This window comes from Periplaneta americana, chromosome 10 (assembly GCF_040183065.1).
Source record: "Periplaneta americana isolate PAMFEO1 chromosome 10, P.americana_PAMFEO1_priV1, whole genome shotgun sequence".
Lineage (NCBI taxonomy): Eukaryota > Metazoa > Arthropoda > Insecta > Blattodea > Blattidae > Periplaneta > Periplaneta americana.
The window spans coordinates 35,260,419-35,276,999 of record NC_091126.1 but is presented as its reverse complement, the minus strand read 5'-3'; the positions used below and the strand labels follow the sequence as shown (position 1 = coordinate 35,276,999).

Genomic DNA, 16,581 nt, shown 5'->3' with positions numbered 1-16,581 from the left:
CAACAGGTTTGTAGGCCTACATTATGATTTATAATACTACAATTTATATAAATACAAACAAACGACATAAATTGCTCAGAAATGTGAATTAAATTTTGGCAAATTTATGAAAATAGGAAGCTAAATAAACTCCCCATTATTTTAATATTAATCATTTTTAGTTTGAGAGTAATAATGCAGTAAAACATTTATTTCAATAACTAAACGTTTTAAATGAACACTATTATTTAGTTACATAACCTACTTCCGGAGTACACTGTTTCACATCATCATCATCATCATCATCATCATCATCATCATCCAAACAAGTATAAGACCCAAGGCCTGTTACGGACGGTCTCCCCTCCTCCCCCCTTTTTTTTTGGACGGCCCAATTATCTCTTCACCTGTTTCACAAATGAGTCTAAATTCAGACGACAGATTAAATTTCAATTGAAAGAAAAATATATTACGCCTGAGAAATCTAATATTATCAGAAAGACTCAAATATTCAATAGTAAAACCAATATACAAAAAGGGAGATAAATGTACTATTGCTAATTACAGACCCATATCATTATTAACAACATTTTCAAAAGTATTTGAGAAAGTTATGTATAATAGATTATATCATTACCTGGAGTCCAACAATATATTAGTTTTAGAACAGTTTGGATTTAGAAAACAAAAATCGACAGAGAATGCTGCTTTTAGTTTGGTGGATGAAATACTAAATTCATTAAATTCGAAACTACATGTAGGTGGGATTTTTTGTGATTTGGCTAAAGCATTTGATTGTGTAGACCATAGTATATTAGTAAAAAAATTGAAGTTTTATGGTATTAAAGATGAGATGTTGGGTTGGTTTACATCGTACTTATCAAATAGAAAACAAAAAGTAGAAATAAATGTACCAAATAGTCATAAAGTTACTTATTCAGAATTTTGAAATATTAAACATGGTGTTCCGCAGGGGTCAATTTTAGGTCCATTGTTGTTTCTAGTTTATATTAATGATTTAGCCTTGACCATAAACAATTCATCCCATGTAATTTTATTTGCAGATGATACAAGTGTAATTATTTCAAGCAAACAATACGATCATTTTATAAACACTTCTAATACAGTGCTGAATCTAATGAATGAATGGTTCCATGCAAATAAACTAGCACTTAATGTTGATAAAACCAGTGCAGTCAAATTTAGTACACACAATAGTGCTCAGGTTTCCTACAGTATTCGATTAAATGGAACTCATCTCAAAGAATCTATAAGCACAAAGTTTCTTGGTTTAGAATTGGATAATCACTTGAACTGGAAAACGCATATAGAATGTATTACTCGTAAACTGAGCTCTGCCTGTTATGCATTAAGATCCTTATCTACTATTGGTGATATAAACTTACATAAAATGTCATACTTTGCATATTTTCACTCTGTAATGAAATATGGATTAATATTCTGGGGTAACTCGTCTGAAGCTAAACACGTTTTTGTTTTACAAAAGAAAGCTATAAGAATAATGGCTGGTGTGCATAAAAGGACCTCATGTAAAAATATTTTCCGAAACTTAGAAATCTTGACTTTACCTTGTGAATACATTCTTTCCCTAATGATGCTGTATATTAAGAACCAAGATAAATTCAGTACTAATCAAGACATTCATCATTTTAATACAAGACATAAATCAGATCTTCATCTACCCTCTGTTAGTCTAAGCTGTTTTAAAAAAGGAGTTCGCTATTCATGTATAACAGTCTTCAATGCACTGCCTAATTATCTTAAAGATTTGAAGAACAACGAGAAAAGGTTCAGAAAAGAATTAACCAAATTTCTACATACTCATACCTTCTACACAATTGATGAATTGTTTATGCTTGTGAATTGAATTATTCTACTTAAATGACATGTACAATTTTATATAGCTCAACTAAAATATGTTTTTATATTGACTTAATCTGTTTACTATGTATTGTATTTTTTGTTTAGCATAACTGATGAATTGTATGTACTGTAAATTGAATAGTATACTGTATAGGTCAACTGATGAATTGTTTAAGCTTATAAATTGAATTAATCTAATTCATATGAATTGTATAGCTTAACGAAAATAAGTTTGTAAATTTAACTAATTTGATTGTATATGTTTGTACAGTTTGGCTGATGAATTGTATATGTTCTTAAAATGATTACTAGTCTGTGTAGCTCTACTGATGAATTGTATATAGACCTACTGTAAATTGAATGGTAATATGTATAGCTCAACTGATGAATTGTTTATGATTATAAATTGAATTAATCTACTTGATATTAATTGCACAAATTTGTATAGCTTAATGAAAGTATGCTACTTTTTATTGTATATATTTGTATAGTTTTGGCCGATGAATTGTATATGCTTTAAATTGAATAGTAATCTATATAGCTCTACTGATAAATTGTTTGTGTTTATAATTTGAAGTAGTTTGCATGATATGTATTATCAATTTCTGTATATCACAACTGGTTGAATTGTTTATGCCTTAAATTTAATTAAATTGTTTTGTATTATAATATAGCTCAACTTATGAATGATAGTTTGGGTTTGTAAATTTAATAATCTGATTGGCTGTGTATTGTATACTTTTAGTAGAGCCATCGATGTAGCTCAGTCGGCAGACTCGCTGGGCTGCTGATCCGGAGCTGCGTTCGGGCTTGGGTTGGATCCCCCTTTGGTCTTTGGTTTCTTCCGAGGTTTTCCCCAGCCGTGGGACTGAAGCCGGATGGTCTATGGCGAGTCCTTGGCATCAACCCCTTTGATTTGATTACCCCCTTTGATTTCATTACCTGGTTGGGTTTTTCCGAGGTTTCCCCCACCGAAAAGGCAAATGCCGGGTAATATTTTGGCGAATCCTCGGACCTCATCTCATCTCACTACATCTCGCCAAAATGTAAAAAAATTGTACAAAATTGTAAAAATTGTAGAAAATTACTAAATTGTAAAACTATAAAAATTTGTAAAAATTGTAATTGTAATATTGTAAAATGTTGACATGTTCCACATCTTAAAGCTTCATTGCTCATGTAAGATCTATGGAATAAAATAAATGAATGAATGAATGAATGTTGTTACAGTAGAACAGAGGTTTTCTATAGCACGCACCCCTAACTGTTTTTTCACGAAACACAAGGTGGGAAAACGGTCTAATTCTCAGAGGGAAAGCAGTTTGGAATGTGAAAAAGAACATAATACTAGAAGTATATAATGAATGTAACGTAATTAAGTCATTGTAAATAAAGTGGACTTTAAAACACAATACTGTACTTAAAGTATGTATAGCTAACAAAAGTGAGATGGATAACTGAAAATTTAGTGCACCGTTGAATTTGGAGTTTAAGAAAATGTTTAACGCACACATAAAAAACATGAGTTCTATATTTTTTTGTGAATGCTCCATAAAATATGAGATTTATGGGAGCCCATACGTAAGTGAAAGTATCAGTGTACATAAAAGTTCCTAAGGCTTCGTTATTGTATAGTGAAAAAATAAGGAAATATAGAGGTCTTCATAAATTCCTGACCTTTGTCTTAGAAAATCGAAGTGACCTTAATATAAAAAGAAACTAAAAGTATCAAATTATCCACACTACTCTCACTACCAAGAGCCCTTAAAATTACCAAATTTTCCTGAACACGAACACTGCAAACGCAAATTCTTCTTCAATCAAAAGAGTTTTAAGTAAAATTACACTATTAAAGAGTTATATAGGTTCCATCAACACGTATGAACTGTCATCGCAATAACTGTTGTAGCTCATAGTAATGACATAAGTTACAGTTAGTTTTGGGGAGAACTGAAGGATAATTAGGTCCAATTATTTATTAAGTTACGTATATTATGTGCTGTTTTATTTTCTCATGATACAGTCCGACACAATACACAGATGTGTCATTCAACTTTAAGTACCAGATGTAAATAATAATTCACGTGATCCCTCGCATGCAATTCACTAAAACACACCTTCTCAACAGCTTCAATTTCGTTTCCCGCCATGCTGCTTTCTAATTTATGACACTTCACAACTTTTGATCTAAATACATTTACATAATCTTGCCATCATTTTTCAGCAGTCTCGTAACAAGCAGTAAACGAAAACTTGGTCCACCGAACCATCGCTAGCTGGTTATCATCACCCAAACTTACGACAGTAAACGACCATATTGCATTACAAACAACACGGACGATCATATGAGAACAAGGTTGCCAGATTGTTTTATCGAACCTTTGGAATAATTTATTTGCAAAAAAAAGGAAAAATCGCCCAATATTTTAATTTCACATTTCACACCATCGCCTTTGTGGTAGATACAATATAATTACAATACAAAAATTTTGTAAATGCTACTTTCTCCTTGCCCGGAGTAATTATCTGCTCTACAGGATGATTCATAAGTCACTGTACAAACTTCGTGGGTGTAATCCCAGATAGCTCCGCGTGATAGGTTTTGAAGTTAACAACTTTTGTCAGGTTTACTATGCTGCCATCTAGTTGTTACATAAGGAGTCACGTCATAACTTCCATTTGAATTGCATTAGCGACTGTACTGCCATCTCGTGTTCGTTTACGGCGGTTCTCTTCAAAGTGCAAACGATTTTAACAAAGGAACGAGCAATCTATATGTGAACTGGAATGTAATCTAGGGATAAAAATAAGAGTAAAATGTTATATAGCACTTTTTTCTGAAATTGCTTTATTTCAGAGTTATGTAACACAAACAAAACAAAATTAATTCCTCCCAGGGGCCTGTTTCATAAACACAGTAATAATATTAAGTAATAGCATTACAGTCATGAAAATAATTTTATTAACCGACTAAATTCTGTTTCATAAACGTTTTGCACGAGTCATAAAATACGTACAGTAATATTATTAATTTCTTAATGAGCGCATTCTATTACACTTCGGTTGCGAATGGTTATGCATGGTAAACAGTGGTTATAGTGTGTTTGTATTGTTTGCAGCCAGATGATTTGAGGTTAAGGCTGACAAACATAACCTAGTTGGTCTGCACTCTACAGCTATTTATATTATCCTCTCTGTTAACAGTTGTTGAATGAAATAAGTTTTGAAGTACTATGTTTAATAGCAACAACAGAGTAAATCGTAATATGTGTAAAGGTTTGGGAGACAATTTATTTCAGATAAGATTGTAAATCATTGCAACTCGAAGTTATTGTTTCTGTTATTTGATTCAGTTGATTTACGAGTAAAAGAAACAATTTGATAAATCTAAAATATTGTGAATATATATTTATCATTCCTAATTGTTCACGTCTCTGTTGTTGTAAAGTTTGCAACTCCAAAAACAGTGTATCAGTGTACAGTGATAGAAGCGTGTGTGTCTAAAACTTGCACGCTCGTTATCTAAAGAAGTACCGTATGAAAATGTTAAGCAGTGAAAACTTTTGATGATAATATTGTAGCAGCCTTACGGACAGTGTTAACAACAGGGTTAGTGGACCATATAAAGCGTCTTATGCAAGATATTTCAAGTTCCGTTATACTTCGGAATACTGCGCAAGTACTTACATAAAAAAAAAGCTTAAAAAATTATTCGTGGAAGAGTAAATAAATACAAATGCAATAACGACATACGTACTTACGCGATGAAGTTCCTAGAAAATATCGTATTTGAGTTTGAATGTGTGGATGTTGTAGAAGATTAATGTTATGACGAAATTAATAAAAATACTGAAATTGTCTTAATGGGTTTTTATTGCTGATTATGTTGTAAGTAGTATTTTCAAGAAGTTACCTGACTATACAAAATTCAAATATGTTCTAATTAGAGATTGTGATGTGGAATTGTAGATACGGTACCTATAAATCTCGTAAGTTAATTTTGGTTTATCAATAGGGGTGGTTTAAAGTAGTTCATGTATTTTGTAATAGATCCACTTGTTGATATATATCTGCACAAGATCTTGGCTCATCAAGATCTTCACAATGTTAATTAGTCAAGAGTACCTATATAGATCCAGGTTGTCACAAGTATACATTGAAAAAACATTTCAATAGGTACAGAAAATGTTAATATTACTGTATTTTGTGATGTAAATGTCCCATAGGCATATATTTCTGAACAATTATTATAATTAAAAAAAAATGACGAGAAAGGAGGGGAAAAACGTTAAGTTCAGTCATTCAAATAACATAAAATAATGTAAATTATACAGTAATTACTTTCTAACAGTCCTATACTGTAATTTAATTTAATTTAGGTTTGACCCTTTCCAATTGTTCCTCTTTTACAATTAGATAAGATAGCTTTCAATTTCAGCATGGTCCATCTACATTGGCGTCTATGACAATTTGTAAGTATGGAGAGGGACTTGGTTAGTCATTCATATTGTCTCAGATGCTTTTTAAAATGGGGAAAAGACGTGAAAATAACTTGAAGAAACAGAGTTTCCCCCCCCCTCCCCTACGGATTGAAAGGTCAACTATTTGAAGGTTTTCACCAACAGTAACAAAAAAACTCTAAGAAAGAAGCTTGGATGGAATTGTGGGATTTTGCTGTGGCTTGGTAACGAGTGATAAAGATTATGTATGTAACGCAACATGGCCAAACATGAGAACCAGAACTGTGTTAAGTACGTAATATTTTTCTTTGTCTACAATTGTATTTTAGTCTGTTTTAATTTAATTCCATGCATGTCTGATACACAATGATATTGTCCACCACTACCCAACCAATGCAGAGCAATTTGTAGCTGTTGCTGAGAAGTTAATGCTTTATTCCTTTCTGTGGGATGTTCTAACAAGTTATCAATTCTTTGACGGACATATCCAAATGTTTCAAAATTTAAGTGAAACATTTCATTATATTCGTAACTTTCTTGCACGGTTGTAGGATATTCGTTGTCAAAAATTTCTTGGACGTCTGACAAATAGGCCTACTCCCTCTTCGTCACTATTTGAGTCAGAATTATCCATTTCAAATGTTTTCACAGTTTTATCTTCAAAATCTAACCCTACATTGGCATTTACTTTGACAAATTATTAAACTATTACTTAAAATACAGTCATGGAACTAAGGTTCATATTATTAATAAATTTAATTATCTTTGCTGCTTTATGAAACAGTTTAGTAATTTTATTATTTATTTTAGTAATATTATGAGCATTTACAGTAATAAATAATATTATTAACTATTACTTTTATGACACAGAACAGTAATAATATTACCTAATGCTATTACCTTTTTAGTAATGGTATTAAATTATTACTTTTATGAAATAGGGCCCAGAGTTCAACTAAACAAAGGGATCACAAATTCAACACAAACAACGTACAGAACATTTAGCCCAAATCATGTTCAAAGTGTCGTCCATGAAGGAGAAGACAGTGACGTGCTCGTCGTACCCCTCTTGGAATGTTGCAGATCCCGTTCAATTCATTCCGCACAGTTTCACAACCATTTTTAATTCGCTGCTGTAGTTCTGCTACGTTTGGAATTTCAGACCATAAACGAGCGAGCGCCTTGAAACGGCCCCAAAGATAGAAGTCCAGGGGGTTAAAGAACGGTGATCTGGTTGGCCAAGCAACTAGCCCTGCACGACCTCTCCACTTATTGGGATATGCAACACTGCACAATACGCCCTTGTCTCGCGACTGAAACGTGCATAAACCATAAGGTGGTTCGTGTAGCGAGTGTGACATCTTCATGAAGCAGGCCACCCAACTCATGTTCCAGAAACTATCGATGCACTCGACGACACACAGGCGCGGTGGTAGAACATACGGTCCGATTAACTGATTGTCAATCATATCATACCAAATGTTCACTGCAAATCGATGTTGATATCCTCTTACCGTAGTTGCGTGAGGATCGTCGTAAGCCCACATGTGCATGTTATGAGCCTTTATGAAAACCCCACGGGTAAAAAGGGCTTCATCAGCAAACAGTACCCGACGACTGAACACTGGAATAGCAGCATGGCGCTGGAGTAACCACTGACAGAAATGCTGACATCTAGGATAGTCTGCAGGTGTCAGCTCGCGTACTTTCTGTAGGTGAAATGGGTGTAATTCCTGTCTCTGAAGCAGGCGCCGTACAGTTCATTGGGGAATCCGTAGGGTGGCACTAATTCTTCTGGTACTTATGGTCCGATCTTCACCTACCATTTCCAGAATGTTCTCCTCAACATTCGTTCCATGCAGTTGAGGCTGGTCTGGCCGTGACACATCACGAATGCCATACTCCCTCATACGCCTGTCCAAGGCTGCAAAAGTCTGATGGTTTGGTACTCTTCTGTTTAGAAACAATTCCCTGTTCTGTCGTCTTTCTTCTCGTGAATTAAAGAAAGTGCATATCCGCGTATTCATCGTTTGAGTAATCCATTGTACCATATACCACAACTGAAGCCTACTGAACTACCTATAATAACGACAGAATGAATGTAGCGTACAACAGTGTAGTAGATGTGGTGCCGCTACAGCATAGATGTCCAATTGTAAGTACGCATGCAATCTGGGAAGACAATTGAGAGAATAAAGTTTAAAATAAACGTTCAATTAAGATGCATGAAGATTTTGTGTGTACATGGTGCAGCGTTTATCAATCTTGATTCATTGCTTGAGCGCGTAAAGTTGAGAGAAAAGTTGATACGTAGAATAATTCTTCTCGGGTTCTCAGCCAGGTGAGTTGGAGATTAGCTTCCAAGCTTTCGACGGCTAGCTCTGCCATCTTCTTCAGGGATGAAGTGATGTGGGACCACGTCTAGAAGAAAAACTTCAGGAGTTCCAAGAATACCTGAACAATATCCACCCGAACATCCAGTTCACGAAAGAGGTGGAAAAAGACGGATGTCTCCCCTTCTTAGACATTCTCATCTCCAGGAAGTCAGATGGCACACTGGGTCACAGAGTATACAGGAAACCGACTCATACCGATCTATATCTGAATGGACGCAGCCACCACCATCCGGCACAGAAACGAACGGTCCTGTCGACTCTTCTACACAGGGCGAGAGGGATTTCGGACAAAGAGAGTCTCCCTTCTCAGATCTGTCACCTACGTAAGATGTTCCAACAGAACAACTTCGGCAACAGGGAAATCGGCTTGGCCCTCAGAAGGACCTTTTCGGACAAACCACCTGCCGAGGAACAAGAGGAGACAAAGGGCATAGCATACATCCCGTTCTACGGCCCCATCTCGGGTAAAATTAGCAGAATGCTAAGAAAACACGGGATTAAAACCATCCGCCCACAAAGATCCAGAACTTGCTGAGACCAGTTAAGGACGACCTTGGTCTCAGGACACCTGATGTCTACAGAATACCTTGTGAGTGTGGGAAATGCTACATCGGGCAGACGGGACGAACTATTATGGAACGCTGCAAGGAACATCAACGCAGCATAAGACTATATTATCCTGATAAGTCTGTAGTAGCCCAACGCAGCCTAGAAACTGGACACAAGATAGATTTCGGCGCCACCACCATCTTGGACAAGACATCAGGTTACTGGGACTTAGTTGTCAAGGAAGTCATCGAAATCCAGCTAGATGGCAATAATTTCAACAGAGATGGGGGTCTACAGCTGAGTACAGCATGGAAACCTGCCATCAATACGCTTAGACCACCAGCACACGGCAGACATTCGGGACCAGCAAGTAGCTCCTGATTGGCTGCCGCGTCCACCAACCAGAATGCGCCTGGTGGTCGGGACTAGGAACTAGCTCCTGATTGGCCCGCAGCGGGAAGCCCTACTTTTGCATATATACCGGCTAGACGTGGTCCCACATCAACGTAGTTCTCTGTAGCGTCGTGGTAATGTGAGCAAGCCCCTACAGTCTCGGCTGCGCGAAACGAGGAAACCGGGGCAAATTGAACGCTGCGCTTGCCGCCATATTGTTGGAGAGCAGACAAATAATAGCAGTACGTAAATCACGCAATTTAACACTGTGATGATCTAAAATTGACATATTATGGCCATTTTCGGCGTTAAACGTAAAATTAGGACGAAATAAACATATTCAGAGTTTCATTGATATGTGTTAGAACATTAAAGAAAAGAAAATACGTACGCAGCAATTTATAGAAAACATACTCATACATCCATAAATAGGCCTACACAATACACATTATAGATTGTATAATTTTACGATAATCAGCAAATTGTTAGGTTTCAGAGAATCTAAAATTATATTAACATATTAACTCTTAGATCACAAGACATAAATATATGCACCTTGATTACACAAGTTCTTGTTATAATCAAATTCCTAAGTGAAATAAATATGCGCTAATCAGTATAGACTTGTTGTTAAGTTTTAGAGAATCAAAAATAAATTATATTACCGGTACTTTTAGACCACAGGACATAGGTAATCTGGCAAAATATAATGTGCGAAGGTAGCCAAATTACATTGAATTCATTCTTCAATTAATGAAGGGAATGCTATCAATTATAAAAAGTATCGGTACCTAATACATTGCAAACAATAGGTAACGTGAAGACCTAAAAACTAAACAATCACTTTATGCAAGATAAAAAAACCACATACTTTTTATGTGTGGATTTTTTTACATATTGTATTGTTATTTTAAATAAATAAAATAGATATATTATCATTGCTTGCGGAGTGATGGTACATAATTTTTTATGCACATATGCACCATCAATAAGATGCCATTCCTTGCTTTTGTTAATAATATATATCCGGCAAAATGTAAAAGAGTTATTTACAGGTGAACTCTGAATCATAAATTCACAAAGGAGGCTTAGCTATTATAGCTATTTATTCATTTATTTATTATCTGTATATTTATTAATCCATATATGGATCTTTAATGAAAGTTTATTATCTTGCAGATAAATTCATTTACATAATAAAAACAAAAAGTTATCTTTCCACTAATGTTTTAACATCTGATGTGTAAGTCTAAATAATTCACTCAGTGGGATTTCTCTACAGTCTGATATACCTGTACTAACAATTAAGTGTTCTTTATTGTCGTAAACTACGGATTGATTTTTAATGATATTGATATCGTAAAAACAGAGATAATATTATATCGTACCTTTTGCAAATAGCTTGGAAAATTAAACAGGAAAGGTATTATCGTCGCGCTTTCATGCTTAACATTCGGCAGGTCTTTGAGCGGCCTCATGCGTTCGGCAGGTGTTTGAAATTTAATTGTATTATTGTTTTCTATTTCTTGTGTCGCCGCTCCAATCACTCGCCTCAATTTCAATAATGCAACCAATAAGCTGCTTCAATTATTATTAAATGACACTTACTTGTCTAATCCACGTAGACTAAACCCGAGGTTGCAATGTCTTGTGCAGAGGACGAACATTAAGGTATGTGATTAAACATTATTATTAAAGAGTTATTATTAAGAGTTAAGAAAGCCAACGTACTCGTATATGAAATAATAATAATAATAATAATAATAATAATAATAATAATAATAATAGCCATTTAACAATATAACAAACTAGTGCTTATTCGTATCGAGAAAGTAGACGTGACAACTTGACGCTTAGAGTGAAACCTACAGAGCAACAATCGGTCGGCAAAATTATTTTTTAAACCACACCGCACGTTATTGTATGATGCCGACATGTTAAGTATGAGTCCGCGGCGATAATATATCATCGTTCAAAATTATATTGCCATTACTTTCACACTATTCACTAAAAACACCCGAGACAAAACAAAGGACAAGTATGACAATCGTGTTTACCGCTCTATTTCTACCAGTAGCATGGCGGCGTAAACATGCGCAGACTGGTTTCAATTTTGGACAGCACACCAGCGCTCTGTGTGAGTCTAGTATACTATTATAACGTATTTGAATGTGAGCGACTTTAGTGTAAGGGTTCACACGTTCGAACCTGAGTTTACTCCTCAGGAGCGGATCATACATAGACGCCTCACTGAAGTAGTGTTGTCCCAAATCAGGAACGAGCAGTTCGGTTTCCACCCTGGTCGTTCCACTACACTCCAGGCACTCCGCATGACGGAGGACAATACCTGGGCTATGAGCATGAAGCGTGTAATAGCTGCAGCTTACCTGGACATCGAGCGATCATTCGACAAGTTTGGCATGAGGGACTCCTCGTTAAGTTACTGGGCATCGGAGTCCCAGATGGAATGATACGCCTCATTTCTAACTACCTCCGAGGCCGTACATTGAAAACCCGTGTAGGCACTAGTTTCTCCATCCCCCATGAAATTCACGCAGGAGTCCCACAGGGTTCCATTATCGGGCCCATACTTTTCAATATATTCATTAATGACCTCCCGTTTCGCTATATCCACGGCAGAAGTAGTCATCTGTATATCTATGCAGACGACACTGCCCTCTTGGCGATGGGCAAAACCTATAGATTATCGTCCCGTAGATTGCAGTCGATCTTAGATCACCTCCAACCGTGGTTCCACGACTGGAGAATCAAGGTCAATATAGAGAAATGTCAGGCCATACTCTTTTCACTAAGAGCGAGGCTCGAAGACATACCACCACCACCCACACTTTTCAGACAAGAAATGCCGTGGATGAACCAAATTAAATATTTAGGGATCATTATGGACTCTCATCTCACCTTCCGAGATCACATCCAATCCCTTCTTCGTAAGGCCAACGGGCTGATAGACACTATCCCATTCTGGCGGCCTTAACTCCTGACAACCTGAGGGTAGGACTTACCATGTATAAGGCCCTCATTCGCTCTGTCATTACCTATGCCGCACCCGCATGGGGGTTTGCGGCAGTGTCCCATCTCCGTAAACTCTAAGTTATGCAAAACCAGGTGATTCGACTCATTACCCATCTCCCCCGAGTCGCCTCGAGAAGAAAGTTCCATGATGAAGTAGAGTTGCCAACCATAGACGAGTTCATTGCTCGACTGGCTAGGAACCTGTATGCGGAAGCTCGTGCTAACCCCAACCCGCTCATATCTGGCCTCGGCCAGTATGATCCTAGGTTACGGCGTAGACACCAGACAGGTCCATTAGCTATACTCTTGAGACAGGAGGACAGGGAGCTGGCGTTACTCCCAGGTTTTGGTAGCCACGACTCAACTCCATGAGACTCCTTGGATAGTGCAACCGCTTTAAAATGACCTTGTCTTAACTGGGCTAAACAAAATCCCTCCCTAACAATATCTACTTTTGTTGATCGATGGAACTATCATAGAGCCAATGGGCTAGTATATATCCATCGATTCATAGAGTCATTCTACCTAAGAGCCAACTGGCTAGTCTCTGATATTGAGACAACTCATCCTGCCTAAGGTTTTTCCTTGGTTTTCCTAAGGCGCTAAGACAAATGTCGGGATGAGCCCTAAAAGAAATGGGCCACGGACCTGCACTCATATCCCCATGAATCTCCCTAATTGCTCTAAATTAATTAATAATTACATCTCTCCCCTCTCTTCGTAATTGAGCCACCATAAAGCCAAATGGCTGGTCTCTAAATTGAGACGATTCAACAAGGCTCATGACAACAATCACCTCCTACATAATAGCCAAATTGGCTAGTCTCTTATATATGAGACAACTCATCCCGCCTAAGGTATTCCGTGGTTTTCCTAAGGCGTAAGACAAATGTCGGGATGAGCCCTATAAGAAATGGGCCACGGACCTGTATGCCCTTACCCATATATATTCCCCTTTTCTTGTAAACGACGTATGCCCTAGTTCAGAACCTATAAATTGTCTATTAAATGTACGAGATCACTCAATTAGTCGCAATTTGAAAGGACAGGGACCTCTCAAATTGCAGATTTAGATTTCACGGCGCTTCTTCCGACGGCCTTCACATGCCTTGTCATCGAACAACAGATGACAGCGTCTTGCCATCCTAACGGCAACCACCAGCCATCTCCTCCTCGCCCCGTTCTGTGATCACTTGATCAAATCTCCGTCCCCCCTCGCGTATGTGGTACCTAAGAGGTTACGTCCAATTTCGGCTTCCCCTTCAAAAATTTCTAGAGCTCCTTCAGTGGAGCAGCGTAACCCAGAGTGAGACTAGTGGCCAACAGGCTTGGAGCTCACATATTTAGTTTTGTACAGCAAGGTCGCGTTTTGCGTACCTTTTAAATTGTCCTCCCAATTCTCTTTCGATTTTTCGATTTTCGTCCCACATCACTTCATCCTTGAAGAAGATGGCAGAGCTAGCCGTCGAAAGCTTGGAAGCTAATCTCCAACTCACCTGGCTGAGAACCCGAGAAGAATTATTCTATATCAAACGCCGGGAAAGCCTCAAGTCATACAAGTTGATACGTGTAGATTCACCTTAACGTAATTTCTTTTGCAATCGCTAGATGGCAGCATAGTGAAACTGACAAAAGTTGTTGCCTCTTTGGTTCAACGTTTTAAATCTCAAATAAGGGGCTACGAATCTGTTAGTGATATTTCCTTCCCGACTCATATTTCGAAGGACATATTTAATTTATTTATGCAAACAGGAAGGACAAAGAAAGAAATATTGAGCGATGAAATTTGGGAAGCCATATTTCGCGAGTGCATGGACAGTATCAAACCCCTGACCACATAGAGCAGATTGATCAATTTCACTATGCTGCCGTCTAGCAACTGCAAAAGTAGTCATGATAGAATTGCATAGAGTAATAGCTTGCAGCAGTACTTCCATCTAGCGGTCGTTACCAAAAAAAAAAAAAAAAAAAGAGGTCATTCTCGTTAGTTGAGATCCTTTCCCGTCTCACACACTAGAGGAGCTAATGTAGAAATCGATCTTGCTGCCATCTCTTAAATTTTTTGAGAACTAACTACATCTAGCCGCACACCAGGTGGGGAAAAGTTAAACTATATATATATATATATATATATATATATATATATATATAAAATTCCCTTCTCCCCCCCCCCCCATTCTCAAACCACCAAATTTAAAATAAAACATTTACATTTTCATTTCTCATATGATCTTATGATCTTTCTTTGAAAATTCTTATTGGAGCCAACTGAAAGATGAAAGAGACAGTCTATTTTACACTACCTTCTAATACAACTAATTTGCCTCTAATTAAATTCTCTACCTTCCTGGTGAAAAAACGTGTGCACACGCACACACACAGCTACATTGTACATTTTTGCTTCGCGGATGCAGGCACTCCACATCCTACATCATAAGTGGTGAAGTAAACCAGATAAAATCGAACTTTGCCTGGATAAGGGTGCAAAGTCAATGAAACTGCAATCCCATCTCTAAACCTCAAGTTTCAAGCAAAATACTAATTAACTGACATTAAATAACCATGTATTTGATAGTGTTGGGAAGTGACAATTGGAAATAATTGCTTCTTATTTAGAATAGACTGAATAATCACTACCTTTCTTAAATGCAACCAATTGTTTTACGTGACTAAAAATTTCACATCTGATTTATACAAATTTAGAAAGAAGTTCGATTATATATAAAAATATAAATGTACTGAAACTATGTTTTACTTTCATATTTTGTGCACTCGCATCAAAATAATTCATTCACAAGCCACCAGTGGCATTCACTACAATTTAGTGTTAAAAAAAAATAAATAAGAAGCAAGTATAATTGTAATTAAATTTGTTGGTTGGTTGTATAATAATTTTAAAATAGTTGCCAACAGCAAATCTTGCTTTTTTCTTTGTAAAATGAGCACTTTTCTCTTCAAAGTGTAGGATGCAATCTGGAAACTCGTTTCTAATCACAAATTATTTTAAAACAGACCAAGTTGCAGAATTACTTCTTGTAAAGGAATTAGCTCCTTTTCATAAGCACTCTCACTTCGAGAGCACACATTTGTAATTGCGGACAATTTTCTGTAGTAGATCCTTTTTACAATACCTTTTAGTGTTTTACTTTCTTAATATTTTGTTGTTTACTTGATGAGCAAGTGTTATAGTCCGAATCTAAATATGAAAGACTATTACCTTTTAATATTCTTGCTAATTTAATTAAATATTCATTTTCGTAAGCAGCAAAATATCAGAAGTGATTGCAATCTGATAAATTTAATGTACATTTATGCAAATTAGTTACATATATTTCCCAAATAATAATAATGAAACCTCAAGACAACTAGAACAGTGGTTAGCTAGCAATAAACTAAAACTGAATGTCAGTAAAACCGTTTGTATGTATTTCAGTCAGCAGCAACTACATGACTCCATTGAAATACTACTTAATAATACTGAAATAAAGGAAGTCTATTGTACAAAATTTTTAGGGATATGGATTGATTCCAACCTCACGTGGGAAAGTCATATTCAATTCTTAACTGATAAACTAAGTCGTTTGTGTTATGCTTTCCGTGTCCTAACCAATATAACTCCCAAGGAACTACTTAGATCGGACTTGCACAAGTGTTTAGACTGCAAAAGAGAATATTGAAAATTATAAAGAAGGTAGTAAAAAAATATTCAAAGAGTTTGAAATTTTGCCCCTACCTTGTATTTACATTCTTGAAACAGTCTGTTTCATCCACCAAAATTATGAGTTTTAAAATAAACTCTGATTATCACAACTACAGCACAAGAACATGCAATAATTTACATTTTAATCATCATAGGTTATCCAAAAGTCTCAATAGCTTATCACATA

General features: G+C 36.4%; 1 protein-coding gene across 6 annotated transcripts in view; it reads right to left on the bottom strand.

Annotated features, from left to right (window-relative positions):
- Window positions 1-4,189, bottom strand: part of LOC138707595 (KICSTOR complex protein SZT2-like) — a 216,067-nt gene extending 211,878 nt beyond the window's left edge. For all 6 annotated transcript variants that reach the window (XM_069837210.1, XM_069837216.1, XM_069837211.1 and 3 more), the window contains exon 1: window positions 3,981-4,189. In XM_069837210.1, coding sequence (XP_069693311.1) covers window positions 3,981-4,013 — 33 coding nt within the window. In that variant the 5' untranslated portion in view covers window positions 4,014-4,189. The remainder of the gene's footprint in view (window positions 1-3,980) is intronic.
- Between the last annotated feature and the right edge of the window lie 12,392 nt (window positions 4,190-16,581).